Source organism: Falco naumanni, chromosome 4 (genome assembly GCF_017639655.2).
Source record: "Falco naumanni isolate bFalNau1 chromosome 4, bFalNau1.pat, whole genome shotgun sequence".
Taxonomy (NCBI): domain Eukaryota; kingdom Metazoa; phylum Chordata; class Aves; order Falconiformes; family Falconidae; genus Falco; species Falco naumanni.
In genome coordinates, this window is record NC_054057.1 from 25986539 (window position 1) to 26006658 (window position 20120).

Genomic DNA, 20120 nt, shown 5'->3' on the forward strand with positions numbered 1-20120 from the left:
GCAGATGTAACAGATGATTCTGCTGTAGAAAATGGTCTGAGTTTGCCTTTCTGTTGCACCTGCCTTTCCAGTAATACATTGCCAGTGCAGAATGGCAACGTGTCGTAGAAATGATGTATCTCTAGGGATTTAAAATAATTCATTTCAGCAGGAAGGCCTTTACTATTAATAGAAACATTGATTTATTTTTTTTCCCTGAATCAAAACCTGCTTGGAAATTTATTAAATGAACTTTGAATATAATATAATTACCCGATTATTAGGAAAAAAGCAGAGGGTTACAGTTGCATTGAAATTACCTATGGTTTACATATTTACCTGTGGTTAATGTCCTGGATATTTAAAACATGTTTTATTCATGCCAACTTCTACAGAGTTTGTAATACTGTCTAGCTGTTTTCTTCCGAATTACAAACAGTACTTCCCCATTCCCTACCAGCCAGCGAAATGCTAGTTAAACCAGTCTTCAAATCAGTCAGAAATCTAGACTATTTGCAGCACTGTCCAAAGGGTGCTGTGGCAGCAGGTTTGCCCAGAAAATGAAGGAAATAAATAAATAAATATGGCTTTTCTAAATTATTTTGATGGCATAGCTACCATTAACATGCTATGGTAAAGGTTTTCAAAATGTGACTTAATGGGAGAATTTTCAGAGAAGTGTTATAAAATTGATTTATGCCTCAAAAATTATAGACTTCTGACGGTAAACTAAAATAGTTCAATCTATTTAGCTTCTTACAGACAAGATGAAAAGATGTTTTAATCAGCATCTCTAAGAAAGTGTGTTGGGGAATGACACCTGACACCAAACAATTCTTTCATCGATCAGGCATAGACTCCAAGATCCCAAAGTTAAATGCTGAAGGCTGCAGAATTCAAACTATAAATTGGGTGCAAATCCTTTAAAGGAATGGCACTTAACCATTGGAAGATGTGGCCAAAGGATATGGTAAATTTTCTATCATTTGAAGTCTTTAAAGCTAGATAAAATGTCTTTCTAGAAAATGTGTTATACTGCTATGATTACTTTTCCAGCTAGCTGCAGAAAATCATTTGGTGAAATTTTATAGCCTCTGTTAAGAAAGAGCTCAAACAGAGTGATCATATTCTGTTGAGGCTTCAAATTATACGAAACACGATAGTTAGGTATGATTCTACAGCAACAATAATGATACGAGGTGAAATTATAGCCTCACTGAAGCCTATGAGAAAGTTCCCACTCCCTTTAATGAGACCAAAATTTATTCTATAATTATAAAAATCTTTGATATATTCATTGCATTTAAGCTTGGGATTATATGTAGACTGCTTTGCCCCACTTCACTCATTTTATTTTATACTTTGTATTAGTTTTGAATTATGTTTGTATGATTTACATTTTTTAAGCATCTAGGAGTTTGCAAATGTTATCTTTTTTTTTAAGTAGTGCAGAGTTTGAAATGGAAATCAGAGAATGGACTTGGAAAAACTCTGTTTCTTCTTGGTTTCATTTGGGTAAGGGTCAAATATTTCATTGATTGTTTTTCACCGAAGATGGGTATTTCTCCTGCTTGCCTCTGGTGAAGCTGGAAAATGGAGATCCATGTAAACAAATTTTCTGGATTGCTCTCAACCCTACAAACAGATGACTTCAGGTCAAGATTTCCATGAAGCCTCATTATTAAGTTCACTTTCAATGCATTCAGCAATTAACATCGTGAACATGTGCTATTGTTGCGTATAGCCTCTCTACCGCAGTTCTCCATATAGTTCAAGCCTGAAAGAGAGAACTGCCAGCTATCCTTCCGTACGGTCTTCTGGGCAGGTGTGTGCTGGCTGCTGACGGTTGTCCTGGAAGGATATGGATGGGTTTGGGACACTGGAGTCTTGGAGAAGTTGCTCAGGTCTAATACTTTTCAGGAACAAAGAAGGCTGTAACGCCTAACCCATCCCTAGCACTGGCTTTAAAGCAGCATGAAGAACTGGCTATCTGTTGGGAATGCACAAGGATGTCTTAGTACGGAAGCCGAAAGGCCCGATCCAAGTCTGTTGACAATCAACTTTATTTGCCTGAAAATTAAAGCACATCATATGGTTTGGGTGTGGTTGGTTTTTTTTACTTTTTTTTTCCTTTTTCATTTCTTTTTTTCTTTGCAACATACTGACATAACTTTGTGCAACAGACTAGAAAAGTCTCTGATTCAGATTCCACACTTATTTTATTCTGGGGACACAGATAGAGGCAGGAGGTATGAGACTTGCACTAAGGATGCAACTGTTGCAGTTCTTGAAGGGACAATTTAAAGCCTGCTGAAGTCCATGGAAGGCCTTTCGTTGGCTTCAATGGGCTTTGGATCAGAACCTCTGCTATGGAGTTTTTGTCCTTGAAGTTCTTAAAAGAAGATTTTACTGATGTGTGAATGATGTTAATCACCCATGAACACTTGGTAAAGAGTGATCTGGTTTTTATGATATGAAAAATACCCTGCTGAAGCATGAAACCTTTTAATGAAGTCAAACAAAGTAAAACTTGCCCTCTGTGACCTAAAGCTCCGTTCTTGAAATGTCATTTACTGGGATAATGCATTCCCCATCTGTCAGTCTGGGCTTTTGCTTGCCACAGGTGAACTAATGCAGCCTTGGAGGTGTGCCACAGTTTACTAGTAGCTGGTATTTTACTAGAGGGGAGAGCTAGGAATTCTTATTAGCAAATGTTAATATTGCCCACCTCGTGGAAATAACAGTAAGCAAATCTTTGTCCTTGAATGTATGTCTTTTGGTTTTTCTGCCACTGAAGTCAGTTGTATATCCTTCATCTTGTCCTTGAGAAACCACTAGCATCGCAAATAGGAGCTTTTTATTTAATGTAGGACTAATTATTGATTTGACTGCTGTCAGTGAACGTAGAAAATGGAAATATAAAAACCTTTCGACAGAGTCTTTGTTACCACCTTTTGTCTTGACTGTTGGTATGTTAGGAATAGAGATGCAATCCTAACGAAAACAATTCACACTAAATATTTGTTCTTGTTTCTTAGTGTATGGATACACAATATTATGGATATGTGCATTTCAAAGCCCACTTCAAATTCTGGTTGATTGGACAGTAACTGTGATTTTATGTAAGTAACCAGTGCTCTCCTTGTCTGCCAGCATCAGGTGAGGTCTCACAGAGTTCAACGGTGTGTCTTTTACTGTATTTATACACAAGTGAAACTCCTGAGAATCACGCTAAAACTTCAGTTTGCATAGTTCGTATGGTAGCAATTTATTGCCTGGCTGCAGATTTTTTAAGTCTCTCTGGCATTACAGGGTTATTACAGTAAGTTAGAAAGACAGGTATTCTAAGTATGAACTTGCTATTAAGATCTCAAAAATACTGAGTGCTCTTGAATTGAGGCTTTGATGAGAAATAAATCTTTCTCATGACACTTTTATGCCATGTAGAGATGTGGCAGTGTGAGCAACAGCACCTGGCAAGCAAGCTGTCTTCTTTAAAAGCAAGCAAACCAGCTGCTCATCAGGTTGGAGAAGGATTTAGCAGGAAATAAAAGTCTACTCAAATGTTCATTGCTCAGATCTGCAAGAGAAAACTCATAGGTTACAATTTATCTGCTGGATACTGAGAAAAATAGTATTTATATCTTCTGTATTTTCAAACACTGGGAAGAGTTTATTTTTGAAAACAGGACTCATTTTCAAGTGAACAATCTGCTTAACAGATCCATTTTGGTTCATATCAGTTCTCAAATTTACAGAATGTAACCGGATAAGTAACAAAATCAACTCCCTTATGGAGAACAAACAAAACCTGATAGATCTTCTGTTTCAGGATATAGTAGGGGTAAGATTTCTGGATTTGCTTTGTATGGGTCCCTCCATTCCCTATTCTTGCATATGCAGCAGACAGATTGTCTCATTTAATAAACCTCCAATGTATCTGCTTTCTGATAACATAAACCAGCTGTGTTTTAAGCACACTGACCAGATTAAGACATTTTTTACACCAGTAGAGCAATGCTAACCAAAATGCTTCTGGCTTTTCAAAGCCAGATAGGTAGTGGTCTCACAAAACACTGGGGAAAAAAACCTGACAGACCCCAAATGTAGGCGAGCTGACGCAAGGCTGGCGTACTGAACTGTGTATGTACTTTCCAACTGGGCAAGGTGTCTCAACCGATCCCTTCAGAAAATCATTTATTTCGTTTTACATCTGGCTAAATCAGCCAGCTATGACTCCATAGGAAACATGCCATACCTCCCCAAACCAGAAGCATTTAACAGCAGAAGGGTACCGAACTGTAGGTCTTCTTTAGCTTCCATTTAGCAGTAAGAGAAATAAATCCAAATGTAATAGCATGCAAGAAAGATGCATATATCCAAATGTGTTTGGATCCAAGATGCATCCAAAAGTGTTTGGATCAGGTATCACCTGAATATTTTTTAGGTTATCTGGCATTTTGCAAATAATTTTATGACAATTCTACTTCAATGCATTCAGTGTTATTCTGAGTAGTGAGAACCTCCGTCAAATGAAACTGTAATGCACTGAAGAGGTTTCCTTTTGATGCCTTAAAATAATAACTGGCAGGGATCTACTTTAATCCTTAGGTAGATAATACTGTGACAGCTACTATCCTTCACCCTTTGGCTTGGTTCCCAAGGAGACTTCCCCTGTTTATATTTCACTTGTTACTGGTTTTGGTTTGCTTCTCATGGACTCTCAAACCCAGATTAATCTATCCCATCCACCTGACTCCCCTGCCAACCAAATTATCCTCATACCCTGCTGCAATCTTCATGTTTGCAGATATGACAACCAGGGAAGGAAGACAGTGCTGTAATGACCACAGAGAGAAAGCTGCCTAGAAATATTGATTGCTTCTTGCAGCACTCTCCTCTGTTATTTAAATAGTATTATACTACCTCAAAGGTTTGTAAACTGAGATACGGGGAGGTGAAGTTCCTGCCTGTGCTGTATCAAAACCTAAATAAGACAGAGCTACGTGCCTTCACTAATACCCTGTCTCAGACTCCTGTCACACAAACACTTCAGCATCTGCTCATCTTTGCAGAACAGCTCTTCTGATTTCACTGGACTGCAGGGTAAATTTAAATTTAAAGACATTCTCATTTTCAGACTCAGGACTTATGGCACGCTATTTAGTTGTCTGTACGTCAGGCTCTACCGCCATTTAAGATGCTGCAGGGTACCCCTCCTGGCTTCCAGCTGCCGCTCCAGAATGGTGCGGGTTTACCCTAAGTCCCATGTTATCTATCAGCCCAGATGTCTCTGATGCCCTCGAGCATCTACAGTGACACCTGTATTAGCCCAGCTGTCATCATGCTAGCATGAGCATTTCAGAACAACATGACTTGATGCAGTAGAGGGAAAGAATATCTTCTGTTAACTCCTAGGAGCACGATCAGCAGGCAGAACCTGATCTACTGTACTTCTGATTTCCTAAATCACACTGATTTCTTCAGAGGGATGGAGACTCTCTAAGCTGCAAGCACCAAGTCATGGAACCAACGCACGCACAGCTTACCTGCAGTACTATGTCCCGTCCACTCCGCGTGATGTTAACAGTGTGGGGCTGTCCATTAGCCATGTTTCTGTGGTCCACATCAATGTTATATGGCTCTTTGGTGCCTCCTAGGCTGTAACGAATTTGCAGATTCCCTAGTGAAAGAAATGTGAAAAGCACCCTCAGGTGTTTTGATCTTTATTCACCAGCTGTTTTCCCCTCTTCATTTCCACATACACCTGTTCACATTTTACACTTAAATTGCTCTCAGAGCTGGTCTCTGCAGTAGGAAAAGAGATAGTGGTTGAGATTATAGAGCTGCTGGGCTGAAACCGGCTTCTAGTTTATAGCCCAGAAGTGTGACAATGACCAGCATCTCAAAACCAAAGTGTCTGCAAACATCCCAGAGTGCAAACCACACAAATAAGAGCTGTGCCTTGAACAATATGGACAATTGGTACAGATCTGAGCACATCAAGTGGCACTGTGTTGTTGAGATTATTATCTTTGCTGCAGTCAAATTCTTTGAAGTAAAACAAAGAATGATGTTTTCTAACGAATCAACCATTGATATGCATTGAATAAAGGCAAAATTACAACAAATTAACAGTGACACATAATGCACACAGGGGACTTTCTTGCTCTCACAGTTAATTGTTGTTGACGGGTGACCGTCTGGACTTTTATGGAAATTTAATATAAGGTGAGATGAAAACCTCAGGTTATATTGTTAGAAAAGTATAGTTAAAAGTGGTTGGTTGATATTCATGACATACTGCCAGAGAGAGAGATTTTTTGTCTGCTCTTCATAACAAGTTTTAATATTTGATTAAAATGAAGGATATTTGAAAAGGGAAATGCAGACCCTACTATTGATAAAAACCGGAAAAAATCTGGCCCAAAAGAGCAGCCCTAGACCTTTATAACTATCGTTTAGATGTCTGAAATGGGATTTCTGTCATGTACCTTCTTTCTTCCCCATGAAGGGGAAAAAATGAGTCGCATGTAGAATACTTATATTAACTTATCCCATAAAAGAGAACAGCAGTAAAAACATCCTAATTAAGATTTTCATAAGGCACTAAGGCACTATTTGGAATCAAAGTATATTCAATTTACATACCGTTTTAATACTGTAACAGCAAATGATCCATATCCAACCTTCAGCCATCACCAAATATTTAGGACCTTATATACTGTGCTGTATCCATATTTAAGCCACCTCAGTGGGTATCCAGATTTTAAGAACAGTACATTACACTTTCCACTGACTACTGGTGATACTGCCATGAGTTCAGCAGTTAAGGTAACTAGATGTGGATGCCTGCTTGTCCCCTCCATAATGCTAGTTCCTGGCACGGATCTGTTACAGCATGTTTTTCAGGTGGTGGTGGATTTCTGTTCTGTTTTGAAAGAGAAGGTTGGCTAATGAAACCCCACCAAACTGAACAGTTAAATCTAGTACAAGTGCAATACAGGTTCAGGTCCCATGTACTTTATTTTTACATGAAAAGGGTGAAGAGACTTTCTCATTAATTCAGAGCTTCAGCTGAATGTCACGCTGGTGTTATTATCAATTGTGCCTTCAATGGAGAGACCCCAGAGCAGTTGCTTACCGGATGGCTTGACAAGCACAGCCATGAAGTCCTGGGTATAGGAGCTGATGTACAATAAGACACAAGGGGACTTGGTGGTACTGAAGCTGAAGCTCAGCGCTTCTTTATTCAAGTTGAGATCAGGCGCTGTGGTCTCAGGATCCGTAGAACTCAAAAGTGTTCGGCTAACTAAATCCTTCACGCTAGTCCCTGGGGAGTGGAAGTTGTAACGAAGCCACATTCCCTCTTCAAAGAATGCTCCAACATCTTGAACATAAAAGAAAAAAAAAAAAAATAAAAGAAAAAGAGAAATTAAACATACTGACACCTTTTGGTTGAAACATACTACTATGGACTTAATCATTACTAATCTGTGCATGTTTCTATTGCTGCATTCTTTAAGCACATTGACAATATTTAGGTCAAGAGCCTCACTGTTTTCCAATAAGAATGAAGAAGAAAATCTCCATTTTATTTGTGGGTACCTGGATCCCCAGAGCAAAGGAAAGATTTCCTTTGGGTCACACAGAAAATCCATACTTATATTGCATATATACAGTACTACAGAGCAGAAGAACCCCACTTTAGATTTATTCTCACTGAACTCTTGCAGCTGATAATGCTCCAAAAAAGGAGATATGAGGAAGGGAGATTTAAGGAACACAGTAAGTAAACACTGTCAAGGAAAAGGAAAATCAGCAATTCTGATCAGCAAATTTGAGTGGATTTGGAAGGACCTCACAAAGGAATGATGGCAATTCTAGCACCTGAAAGATATGAAATAGGATTGGACACAATGCGAGAAAGCTCTCCAATGCTAGCACAATTCTTCATGAAAACTGGATGGAGTTCACAAGGATGCCCTTATGGGGAGAGAAAATTAACGAGTGAGCTTCAGAACAAGGCAAGAGATGCCTGAACTGCAGCTCCCAGGAGGTGCTACCCAGGCAAAGTTTTCAAACCAACCTGAGACAAAATGTCATGTTTTAACACTCTTGACAGAAAATGAAACTACTTTTGGCAGAACTAATACTTCCAGCTGAAAAAGCATTGTTATTACTTCTCATAATATTGCAGCCCTGCCTATTTCTTAACATTAAAAACATAATTCAGAGTTGACATTCTTACAGTGAAGGATGATTTTGACAGCCTCCTGTGGGAATCACAGCACAGTTCCCTGCCATTGGAAGTGTGTAACCTGTGAAATCTTTTTGGGCTTGCCGGACTGGCTTCCTATGGCAGCCATTCATTGAGTGACACTGTGGTCCCAGATAGACTTTGCTGTCTGGGACAAAGTCATTAAAGGAAGTTTTTAAATTACATGTGAGCTTCATTTAGAAAGTATGTTTATGAACATTTCATAAAAGATTAAAGAATGATAAATAAAGATTATGACCATAGCATACGAGTACTGTATTTAAAGAATGGTTATAAGTAATGTTTAAAGAGGCGAGCAGTCTTTTAAATTTTTTTTTCATCATTTACTACCTTCCTACAATGCCACAAAGGTGCCACAGACTGGTACAAAATTGCCCAGCTAAACTTCTGAAAAATAAATACTCTGTTTATTTTAAAAGAAACCAAATTTTTATTCCCTTTTAGCATTTGAAGTCTTCACACAATTCTAAGCAAAGGCTTTATCACAAAACACATGAAGCAAGATGTCCATTTTGCAAGCTGTGCAGTGACACAGAGCAAGTCAGGAAAGAGCCTGCAGACTTTATTCAGAGTAGATGAGCAGAGAAAAGATAAGAAGACAGGTAAAATTATAATAGACTTTATTGATGCTCCTTTCCAGAATTTTGCTAAATCTAGTGCTGGAAAAGTTCTGTTTTCCTGTTACCATACAAAAGGTCTCCAAAATTCAAAATATCATAGTCACTCTCACCATGTGGCCACATTAAACATGAAGTCAAGTTGTGGTCTCAAGACGCTATAAATTATTTGATCATTCGGATAGATTTATAACTGCCATTTTACAGGTAAAACCTTAAATCACCTTGAAATAGTTACGGGAAAGGCAACTCTGTTTAACAGCTATATTTTGCAGGAGACTCAGCTTAAGTGCTCCTGTATTAAAAGTGAAAGGGTCCTATCCTGCAAATACTTCCCCAAATTGTGACGCCTTCTGCCTTTAACAGCAGTGTTGAAACCAGTGTTAGCACTTACAAATCTAAAGCAGCATATGCTGTAGCTCTAACTATTTACAAGACTGGCTTAAAAGTATCCCTGTGCCCACTAATGTATTCTGCTTCTGGCTCACACCAGCTGCTCCGTGGGCAGCTGCCGTCACGGTGCCGCCGCTGTGCTGGGCAGCCTGGCCGTCTGACACTGCTGCTCCGCTGCCAGGGACCATGGCCCCTGCCCAGGCTCTGCGCATGCACGCGCACCTTGATGCAGAATTATTTTCGCCTGCTTGTCATGCTGTTTGTTTTAGGAGCGATTTTCGGGATTGCCTAGCACTATGCTTGCCCAGGGCCTCACACACTGGGAATACCAGGACCTCCAGTCCTGACCTCAGCGCTGCGCTGGGGCTGAACTGGAAAACGTGCAATGCATTTTTCCAGAGCTGTAAACATTATGAATTGCTACTTTAAATGTTTGTTACTACAAAGAAAGTTAAGTAAATGGTACTCTCGGAAGTGGCAAGATGTTTTTTCCTAACGGGTTTCATGACAGAGCAAAGACTGTTCTGTATGTTTAACTTGATTTGTGCTGAGAAAACCATTTTCAGTATAGCTTCATGATTTCAGGCATACAAGCTATTGTAATGAGCCTTGAAATTCTCCTCACACGCACACCACTCTTTGAAGAGGAAGGATAAGAGGCAGGTTCACTTGGGCTGTGTGAGTATATCAGGCCCTCAACAGGAAGATATTGAATCCCCTCAAGTTCCAGCTCAGCAAAGAGGTTGATGCATGTGATTAGGCTCTCCACTGAACGAAGCTGAAGTCCTTGCAGCAGAACTGCAAAATGCTCAGCAGCTCACAGGAGCAAGCTGTTTCAACTGTTAGGCAATACTAGAAAAAGCTAAAAGATAATTTTCTCTATATTGAACACAGCTGTAAGATAACTTAGAAATGCTGAGGGACGATCAGTGAAAAAAGTCTCTACTCAGAGGTCACAAGCGTATCATCTTCCTGAAGCTCTGATAGAAGGAATATCAAAGTCCTTCATTCAGAAAACCATTCAAGCTGTCTGAATGAAATGGGTAAAATGCAGCACAAAACCTGCTGCTGAAACGTGGGGGCGGTTTCCATGGACGACCCTCTGCTTTCTTTTGTACTATTTCAAACGCTATTGGAACAGATGGCTTGTGGGAGATCAGGCAGAAGGCGTAGCGAAGGGTTCCTCAGCAAACTGCCCTTTTGATGCAGAAGCCTTGGGGAAATGAATGTGGTGGGAGCAGAGCAGTTTTCTTTGGAAAGCAGTACCCACTTCTACAGCAATACGCAGTGTGCTCATCCTCTGTTGACAGCCTTTGCAAATATATACAGCTCGGGCTTGCTTTGCAGAGGAACCCAGAAGTGGAACCGTGGATAATTAGAAATGATTTTATCCAGCAAGATGCACGCCCCCAGGATGAACAACATATACTGTACAAAATTGTCTGGCTTCAAGAAAAGGGATGAAGCAAAAGCTGATCCAGGTCTACTACACAAAATGCACACGTACCCAGAACTATCAAACTTATTTTGAAGGTTACGATTCTTTGGTCATCTCCCCACTCTCCCTTTTCCCACTCAGTTACTTTTATTTGTACACTCTCATTCTATCTGGGATCAGGAGTATTGAAAGACTGGAGGAAAAAGGCAAATAGCATGTGCATGCACACACACGCACTATTTCTGTTACAAAAATTCCACAATCTCAGGACATTTCTGCGCCTCTGTTGTAGACCTAAGAAAATATAAGTAGGAACCTGATTCTCCTTTGCTGCTGGTTTAACATCAGTGAAATATCAGTGTTGCTTGTTCTCTACTCAGGTATTTATAATGATTCTGGTAGCTGTGCACTCAGTTACACTCAGAACTTCTTTCTCCGTTACTTTCTCCTCACCTGTGAAAAGCATGGCCAGCATGGCACAAGTGTGGCTGAACCCAGCTTCAGCAAGATTTTCTGTCTGCAGGTGAGTGTATAGAAGATACACTGAGCAGTGATTGAATTGGCTCCGTGCTGACAGCTGGGATAGCAATGTCAATAGGTAAGGTCATGAATCAAGTGCAATATAGTACTCTGAATAAATAAAGCAGCAACAGATCTGTGGAGCTGCCAAAAAAAACCTCCAAACCCAACCCCCCTAAAAAACCCCAAAACACATCCCCAGCCCCACCCCCACCCCGATTTCAACACAGGAGCTCTTCAAGAGTGGCACTGTAAAAGGTGGAATCTACCTTCTGCAACAGCATGCTGTTGCTGGCTCACAAGTGCCACCTCACCTTTTTCCAAGTGAACCCAAGACCTGGCTTCTGTCGCCTTCTACCTGGAGGGCAAGGAGAAAGCAATGCTGGTTCCTTCTCTGGTATTACTGCACTTGGCTTTTTTGAAGCTGCACCTTCAAAGCAATCTTATTAACGTGCAGTAATGGGGTAAGATCCCTGCCTTACAGAAGCTGGAGACAAACCCCTGGCAACTATTAAGCTTGGCCAGGACACATGAAAGCTGCAGCAGAGAAGGGTTCTCCCCTCTGGCTCACGAAGCTGGCTGAGATGCCTTCTTATAGCTGTAGGCACGTCCCAGCTGCAGGCCCTAAACGCCTCCTTGGCCATGCTCAGATTTGGTAAATTAAAAATATTATTCTCTGATGCTGCTTGCCAATGCTTGATGCTATGTCTTCCCTGCATGGAGTTCTGGATGTAAAAAGCCCCATTTTCAAACTTCTAAGGACAGACAGTCACCATTGGCAGTCTAACATGCGCTGCATGTACAAGGATTGTCAGGGCAACGTAGACAGTGCTCAAAGTGCCGATGCACATTTTTTTTCCTTTTTGATTTCTCATGTCGTTATGAATGTTGAATATAGATTAAGTAGAGCTTGCTTGCCTGGCTTGTGGCTAAAACGTGCTAGAGAGCACCAGAAATTGCAGCTACTTCCAGGCTGCCAGCACAAGACGAAGACAGTTTGCTGAGATACATCCTGGCCATAGGGCATCAGCAAAGGGTCAGAATCTCACAGCTGCTCATCTGGGAGAGAATTTACTTTGAGTGCTCTGAAGATGGTAATGCTTATCATTTATCTGGTTAATTCACTCAATGTTTTATTTTACCTTCAGGCTCACGCTATTTAGTTTGTGAAAGCAAGAAGCACAGATTTAAAGGTTTTGTCCTACATCCTCGGGTCTCGTAATCTGGCTGCCATTACTGTAATAATGTGATGCACGTTTGAATTTTCTACGTGTGGAGTAAAATACCAAGATACAGCAATTGCTTGTTGGCATTAATAGAATACAAATCCACTGAGAGTTTGCTGCTTCTGTGTGCATATATCAGTATCCAGGACGAAAAACAGCTCTCTTGAACAAATGACCATCAGAATCAGGGCATATGTAAAATAATGTGCACCAAGGAAACGATGGGCCTGATCGTAAATCCATGCAAAGTTTCTTGCTATCATCAGTAGAATAGGATGAGTGCCACAGAAGATGGGGTTAAGCCACCTGATTCATTACATCTTCAAGCCTCCCTAGTCAATGCCGACAGGTAGATTCTGTTGGGAAGCAGCCTGGCATACCTAAGCAAGGTTGTGATCTGAACCTTCTTTTGCAGTAGCCCTGTAAAGCAGCTGTCTTTTAATCATACCTTGCTATACCTGGAAAGAAGTGCACATGCCAAGGAAAAGCTAAAAATGCCAGGAAAATCACATCTGCGTTTCATCCTGCACTGGTGTGAGATTACTATAGCTCTTCCTATAGCTACAGCCGCTTGCACTCGTGTCTAGGACAGCACGCTCAGAATAAGGGAATGGTAACCTGTATTGTGTATTCTCTTCTGGATCTAAATGAAAAGACAGCTCCCTCTCTAATGGAAATACCCATAATGGTTACACCACCCCCCCCCCCCACCCCCATTGAATCAAACAGGAGGGATGAAGAAAAATGTAATGGCAAACATACAACAGGTTTCCCGATGGCCTGCTAGCAAGTCTTTGGAGGCACTCCTTAGGTAACCTCAGAGAAAAACTTGCAGCTTTGCAAGAGCCATTTGAGAAATATTAGAAACTGCCAGTTGATGCTTGCACGGTATTCAGAGTGACAACTTTGGTAGGCAAGATGTGGCTTCAATTCCTTCCTGTACCATAGGTAACCACACTGAAAGTGAGCAGATCCTTGCTTCCCTCGTTATCTCATTCGCTTTCTGCACAACCGTAATAAAATCATCATCTCGCATCACAGAGTTCTGGTAAAGACAAACACCTTATCAGCTCATGATATACTACTCCAGTAGCATGCAGGTGTACAAATATTGCACGTGGGTGTCTGGGGTGAGAACCTCATGGTTCTGAGCTGCCTTTGCACAGGCGTGCAGCAGCCAGCAACGCTGCTGAAGCTGCTCTACGCAAAGCGCCTGCATACAGCAAGCAATGACACCAGAGAAGGCCTATTACAATTAGCTGACAAAGAAATTGAAAGTTTATCACATTTTGTGAGCCAGGACTTAGAATTTTTTAACTTATTACCCTGATTTATTTGCATTTTATAAGTAGCTTGTTATGGATGGATGGCAAGTGGGCTTGCAAGTTCAGTTTATAATCAGGTTGTAATTTCTCTGAGATAGGCAAGTAGTGTGAGAAAGGTTTCTTTTGCTTTAAAAACATTTTTTTTTCAGTAAAAGAGTTCTTGCAACTTGAGTGAAATGCAATTTTCAAAGCACTAGAGCACAACTGTGCATGTTTAACAAGGCACTATTGACAGGACAGCAGAATGGAATAGTTTTACAGAATACTTTTTTTTTTTTTTTTTTTTGAGTATATATATTTACTCAATAGAGGCTAAGCCCCAAGTCCTAGAGGCCGTATGCTAAAGTTTGATCTACAGGTAGAAAAACCTGACTGCAGCATTCAGACTTAACCAGGCTGGTAGCCTAACATTCTCAACCCAAGCAAAATTTCTAATATAACTTTTGGCTAACAGATCATAATCATGTTGTGCATAACAGATTTTTTTTGGAGGGTGGGAGGGAATGTTGCCTTGATTTTCCAGGTTCTGGGATTATGAACAATGTAAAATTAATAAGTTAGTTACCTTAAAACACTTGAACAATCACCTCCTGTTACAGCAAAGCAATGACAAGCACCAAAATAAGGGGAATTGAATGGGTATAACCAGGGCAGAAATTGGACATGATGAAGTGTCAGAGTCTGGAAGACTGCAGAGCTGCTTCACCCATGTGCCATAGCACCAGGGGTTGGTTTGGTTGGTTTTTTTTGCATCCACTCAGCCTCATAAAAAGCTGATTTTTCTCTTTGAGGCAGAGGAGGGAGCAGGAAAGGTAGGCAACCTGGTCATGACAATGCTACTGTAAGGGCTTTCAGGGTTCATGCACATGTAAAACCAAACACGAAAGAGTTCAGTTTGGGCATTGGCATAAGGATCACAATAATTCACACTGTGGGTCTGAGCTTTACTGAAAAGAAAGAAAAAAGTGTATACACTGAGCTCATCTTGGTGTTTGCTGATGCAAATTGAGTAACTACATAGAAACTGGGAAGCTTTGAATTTACCCTTCCAGCACACCTAAAGGCATGTGGGTCACAGCACCAGCTATATATATTTTTTTCTTTTGGCTGTACTCTTGGTAGTGGGCAATTTCTTCTGCTGTTGATCCACAGCACTTCAGTACCCAAAGGAGGAATGCCTTCTCCCTGGGGGATCCCCCAAATCACAGTCCTGCCACATGCTCTACAGAAGCATTTCAGCATTTGACCTTCACTCTTTTTGTTTAAAGGAACAAAAGAGATTGTTTTTTAAAGGAACAAATACTAATTGTTTTCTCACAATTGCTTTTATCATGATAGGACAACAGTGGGTAGAAAAAAAAAGACAATTTATGCTTAAGCAAAGGACAGGGAAAGGTCAGAAAGCAATCTGTAGGACTGCAGAAACACTGCAGCTAATTCTCAGAGCAATTTCTCTGAGCAACGGAAGAAGTGAATGCAATTGCATATGCCCCAAATACAAAGCAAAAGTAAAGTTAAAATAGATGTCAAACTGCATTTTTTTACTTTTTTTGTCTTTGTAAAAAAATAGTGCAATTTCCAGGCCACTGTCACATCAATCACGTTGTGATCTGCTGCTAATAAGACTGGAGACGATGCTCTTTCTTGTCAGTCATCAGTCAGTGGCTTTAAGGATGGATTTCATCAGCAAAAGAATCCACAATATGCAAGGCCTGTTTTTACCGTGAGATGTGTTTATTACTTATGAACCATTGTATGGTGATTTCCATATAATAATGATAGAGGGTTTTTTTTCCTTTGGTTTTCCTGTTGCTGCTTCTGCTAGCAGTTTGAATATGTAACCAACCCCAAAAAGTTTACTGTGTGGAAGGGGCTTGAATATAAAAAAAATTGGATAAGAAAAGCTTCCTGTGGCAAAATCAATGGGAAGAGAAGGCTGTGGTATATTAACAGGTGTTGTATTATGCCACTTTTCACTCCTGCTGATTAGCATTTTTTGGTGGTAATATCTCATATTGGTTTGCATGTGATGACTTAAAAAGTCAGGCACTATTGATTATTGAATCAGCAGAGCTACTTGGCCTGGAAGGTTTTACTCAGAGGAATAAACTAAAGAAACATAGTCCTAGTTTATCATGCAAAGTACTAGCCTTGTTATTTCTTGGCAGCTGAAGTGAATTCCTAGTGGAGGTAAGAAAGGAAAATATTCTTGCCTGCTTCATGTTAGACTCACCCAACATCCCAGCATCCACCTGCATACTGTGGCGCAGGTTAGCAAGCCACAAGAGGCAGACAACTACGTCCTTGCTATAAATAACGGAACTGGTTGCAAACTGTAAATATTATCTTTAAGAACTTGTAAACAGACATTTCAGTATTTTTAGAGAGGGGAAAGTGTAAGTATTAATGAAAAATGCATTGAAATATCAGAATTGCAATGTTTAAATCCAAATTAACTAAAATATAATTTAGGTAACATTTCTATTTTCCAGAGAATGCAGGGAAAGATTCCCTGCTATTTTCCAACAAACTATAACTTTTATAGATTTTAGATTTTTATAAAACTAAAATATACTCAGTTGTTTTGCCAATATTTATTTTGCTGTCATTAGTACTGCATGCTTGTCCACTGTATCTAGAAAATACATACAGTCTTGTCTCATGGATCAAGAGGATATGGTACAAGATTCTGGAAGCTGCTATTAGAAAGAAAATGTAGGATCCCCTTCTCTCACAAGTCTTTGGAGTCTGACAACATGCACAAGATGTTCCAGTGCTTTACTTGATTTAAAAGGCTCAATGCAAGTTAAATTTATAATGTAAAATTTAATGGGCTGAAAATGAACTATTTTAAAAATCTCATTCTCAGCACTATTTCTTCCAGAGGTTTTACAGTTATTTTGATCGTGGGATGCCCCAAACCCAGTCTGTTTTGTGCTTGATTTATCTTCTAACTTTATCCTTGTGCCACTCTGTTGTTGAAGCCCCATGAAGTTACCCCCACTACATCACACTTGGGGATAGTCTAGATAAGTATATAAATTTTCAGCACTAACTAATAGGAAACTGGCCATTTGCATTTCGTACAGAAGGTCTTAAGGATTTAGAGAGATATTTTGAGCCTGGAATAGTTTTGATGTTGAAAGAAAAGATCTGATTTCATATTTGAATGGCACAGAGATCCCCATGCTAGCAGGAGTACCTTTGCATGCCTCAGTGCTGCCCAGCAGTAGTAGCTTACACCAAGTTTTATTACATGTCCAAAGCATCACTGTCAGAACTCTGGGGCTTTAGCTGGACTGAGAGGGTGATAAGGGGAATATTATAGTATAATATAGTATAAAATTACTGCTGTTGCTATGAAAACACTTATAGATCAGCCAAAACCAGGGTTTCTCTCTGCCAGGTGCTCAATTATTCCCCTAATGATATTTTTTATTCTGTTAGCTCCACATCCAGGAAAAATAAAACATTTTAGCTTAGAGGTAGTTTTGGCAGAAGTTTGAGGGTTTTCTACCTGTAAGAGAAATAGAAAAAAAAAACCTAATAAAAGCCAGTGTGATGAGTTTTGGCAATACAGGAAAAAAACCAAAAAGTGAATTCAGTAAATATGGCATGGCAGCAATTTTTTATTTTTTTTTCTTTTGAGTCATCATGTGGTCTGTGAGAGACTGACCCCGTTCCAGCCTGAATGGGTTTCCTATAATATAGCTGCACTAGCAAACAGGAATGCTAAATATGCATTACCATTCTTGAACTCACACCACGCCATTTGCTAAACTAACTGGAGTTACTGTACTTGCATTCTCAGGAGTTACTATACCATCCTGAATGTGATGGGCATGTTTTATAATTTGTCTTTGAAGGAGCGTAGCATAGTGAAACCTCATGAAATTTCTGCCTGCAAGCACAGTGGAAGCCATTACCTAGAGAAGCAGCTGCTTCGCTTCTGCTGTGCTGGAAATACATCATAGTTATTGGAATTTATAAAATAATCATGCTGAAGATTCATCAGACTATCGGGTGATTGCAAACAATCCCTTTGGTTTTAGAAGAGGGTGCTCCACTGTGTGAGCAACATCAGCAACGGCCAAAGTGCTGTTATGATAAAATGAAATGAAAGTGGATATATATGGATATAAATGAAGGTGACTGAAGCATGTGAGGAGAAAATACAGCCCATAACCCAGCATCAGGTAAAAAGACTGCCTCTTTCCGTTAGAAACTTGGTTTTCTTTAAGTGTGGCTGGAAGGGAGCAGGGTATGGATGTTTGCAATATAACCATCAAAGACTGACTTGGGGGAAAAAAAAAGAATTAAAAAAAAAAAAAAAAAAAAAGACAAGTTAAGAAGGAGCTGGAAACCCGAATGTGAAAGGACAGGAGGTTTCCCCTACTGCAGTGACAGCCTCACGAGGGGAACGTGGTGACGGGTGACTCAGCCTACCTGCAGGACTCCTTGTATAGGTGGGAACATAAAAGTAGAAAAGCAGTTTATGAAGCTAGAGGTTTCTTCAACATCACAGATACTGATGAGAAAAGCCTTTGTACGTTTTTTGTTGAAACTGTAGGATTAGTAACTTTTGAGAAGGCTTTTAAAATGATTAGGAAAAGTAACAGACTGGGTGAGTCTGTGTGCCCATAAAAGCACAGTGAAAGAGGATAGTAGCACCTCAGGTAAATGTGATGAAACCTTTAGAGTTGTTGGGAAGAATATTTCAATAATTTAACGAGAATGTTCTATGAAATGTAAGGGAATTGAATGGCCACAAACCCTGCAAACTGCAAACATTTAGAAAATTATATTCCCATTGCTACTTACTTTGTCACAATCATTTCTGGTCAAAATAAGAAAAAATGTGGAAATAAATTAACATCTTTATTCTCAATTTTTTTTCCCCCTAATGTAAGATCCCTCTTTACCTCACTCCTTGTCCATCTTCCTTATGCAGAATTGTGTGTCCATAGTAAATTGGTCTCTTATAATCATTGATTTTGAAGATTCTGAACATACTTTAGGCATTTCCAAAGGAGTGACGTAGATGTGGGAGCCCTGTACCTTCCCTTACCCCAGCAAGTTAAATCTCTATCCCAGTCTGAGCTATTACAAACTTCATCTGGTTATGGATGGATACAATTTGCAACCCACATGCTGGTCTCCCAATTTATTAGATATTCAACCCAAAGCTCACACCTATGTATCTCCAAACATGTTTCTGAATGAGGCTCGGCAGCTTTTGTTTAAATCCATGTTTGTTCTAAAGAGGTAACCATGATATTGTGCTAGTAGGAATTTATTGTTCAACAGCTCAAGATAGTGGGATATAGTCTGCCAGACCTGCTGTGGCTACAGGCATTCCTGATGCATTTTGTTGTTACTTGATTTAAATAGGTAACATACATTACTACTAATGAGAAATGTGGTTTTAAATCATCACATTTACATCCTGAGTGTATAATTTGACTTGCTTGCAGAAGTATTAAACAGGATTTATTTGTTTAATTAATACAAGCTGAAGCATTGATCCTATTGTGTTTCTTCTCAGGCAGATAGCTTTCCCATACTCTGCCTCCTCCACTAAAGCATTCACCTTTAATGCAAAATGGTCCATCGTAGGCAGTTCTGGAGCAGTCACAGGAGTAGCCGTTGTATTTCTCGACGCATTTACCGCCGTTTGCACAGTACATCCCATAGCTCGTGCAATGGCCAGAGCAGCCGGGCTTCACCCCTGGCGTGACTTTCGCTCGCTCCTCCAGATCCAGCGTCACCCCGTTCATCCTTAATGAACGAATGCAGCCGAGGAAGCCTCGCTGGCCGCCTGCAGCACCTGAGAGGGAATGTAAAACCTTGAGACAACACTGAATATATTTGATTGTTGTTGCTTTACATGGAATGTCCTGCTGAGCTTGTAACAACAGCTGGAAATAAGATGGAAGTACAACTTCTTTGTAAAGGCAAGGAATCGCCTTGTCATAATGACAATGAAATCAATGAAACCCAGCCTTTTGATACCATAAGTAAGCATAAACCGTAGGTGTGTTTGCCTTACACTGATTAGACATCAAAGATTCTAGCCCTCCACTGCAAGACTTCATTCCATTTCAACTTCAAGACTTTTAGAGAGAACAGTGGAAGAAATAGGCTTGGCTCAATTGCTAAGGAATAGTCTTACTCCATATGATTAGTGATGATGGATGCTAATAATAATGCCATAATATGTTATGCAGTGTTGCATTTTTAAAAGCCATGATGGGAAAAGAAAGAAAAGATTTAAATCCCCAATTTCAGTTGCAATAGGAAATAGAGATTTTAATTTCCAAGCAACACTGGGTATATTGTTTA

The 20120-nt window shown here is 39.9% G+C and overlaps 1 protein-coding gene across 2 annotated transcripts in view; it reads right to left on the reverse strand.

Moving 5' to 3' along the window:
- Positions 1 to 20120, reverse strand: part of CNTNAP2 (contactin associated protein 2) — a 1145700-nt gene that overhangs the window by 78647 nt on the left and 1046933 nt on the right. For both annotated transcript variants that reach the window (XM_040592035.1, XM_040592036.1), the window contains 3 exons: positions 19369 to 19605; positions 7124 to 7369; positions 5529 to 5662 (listed from right to left, as the gene is read on the reverse strand). In XM_040592035.1, the coding sequence (XP_040447969.1) occupies positions 5529 to 5662; positions 7124 to 7369; positions 19369 to 19605 (617 nt within the window). The remainder of the gene's footprint in view (positions 1 to 5528; positions 5663 to 7123; positions 7370 to 19368; positions 19606 to 20120) is intronic.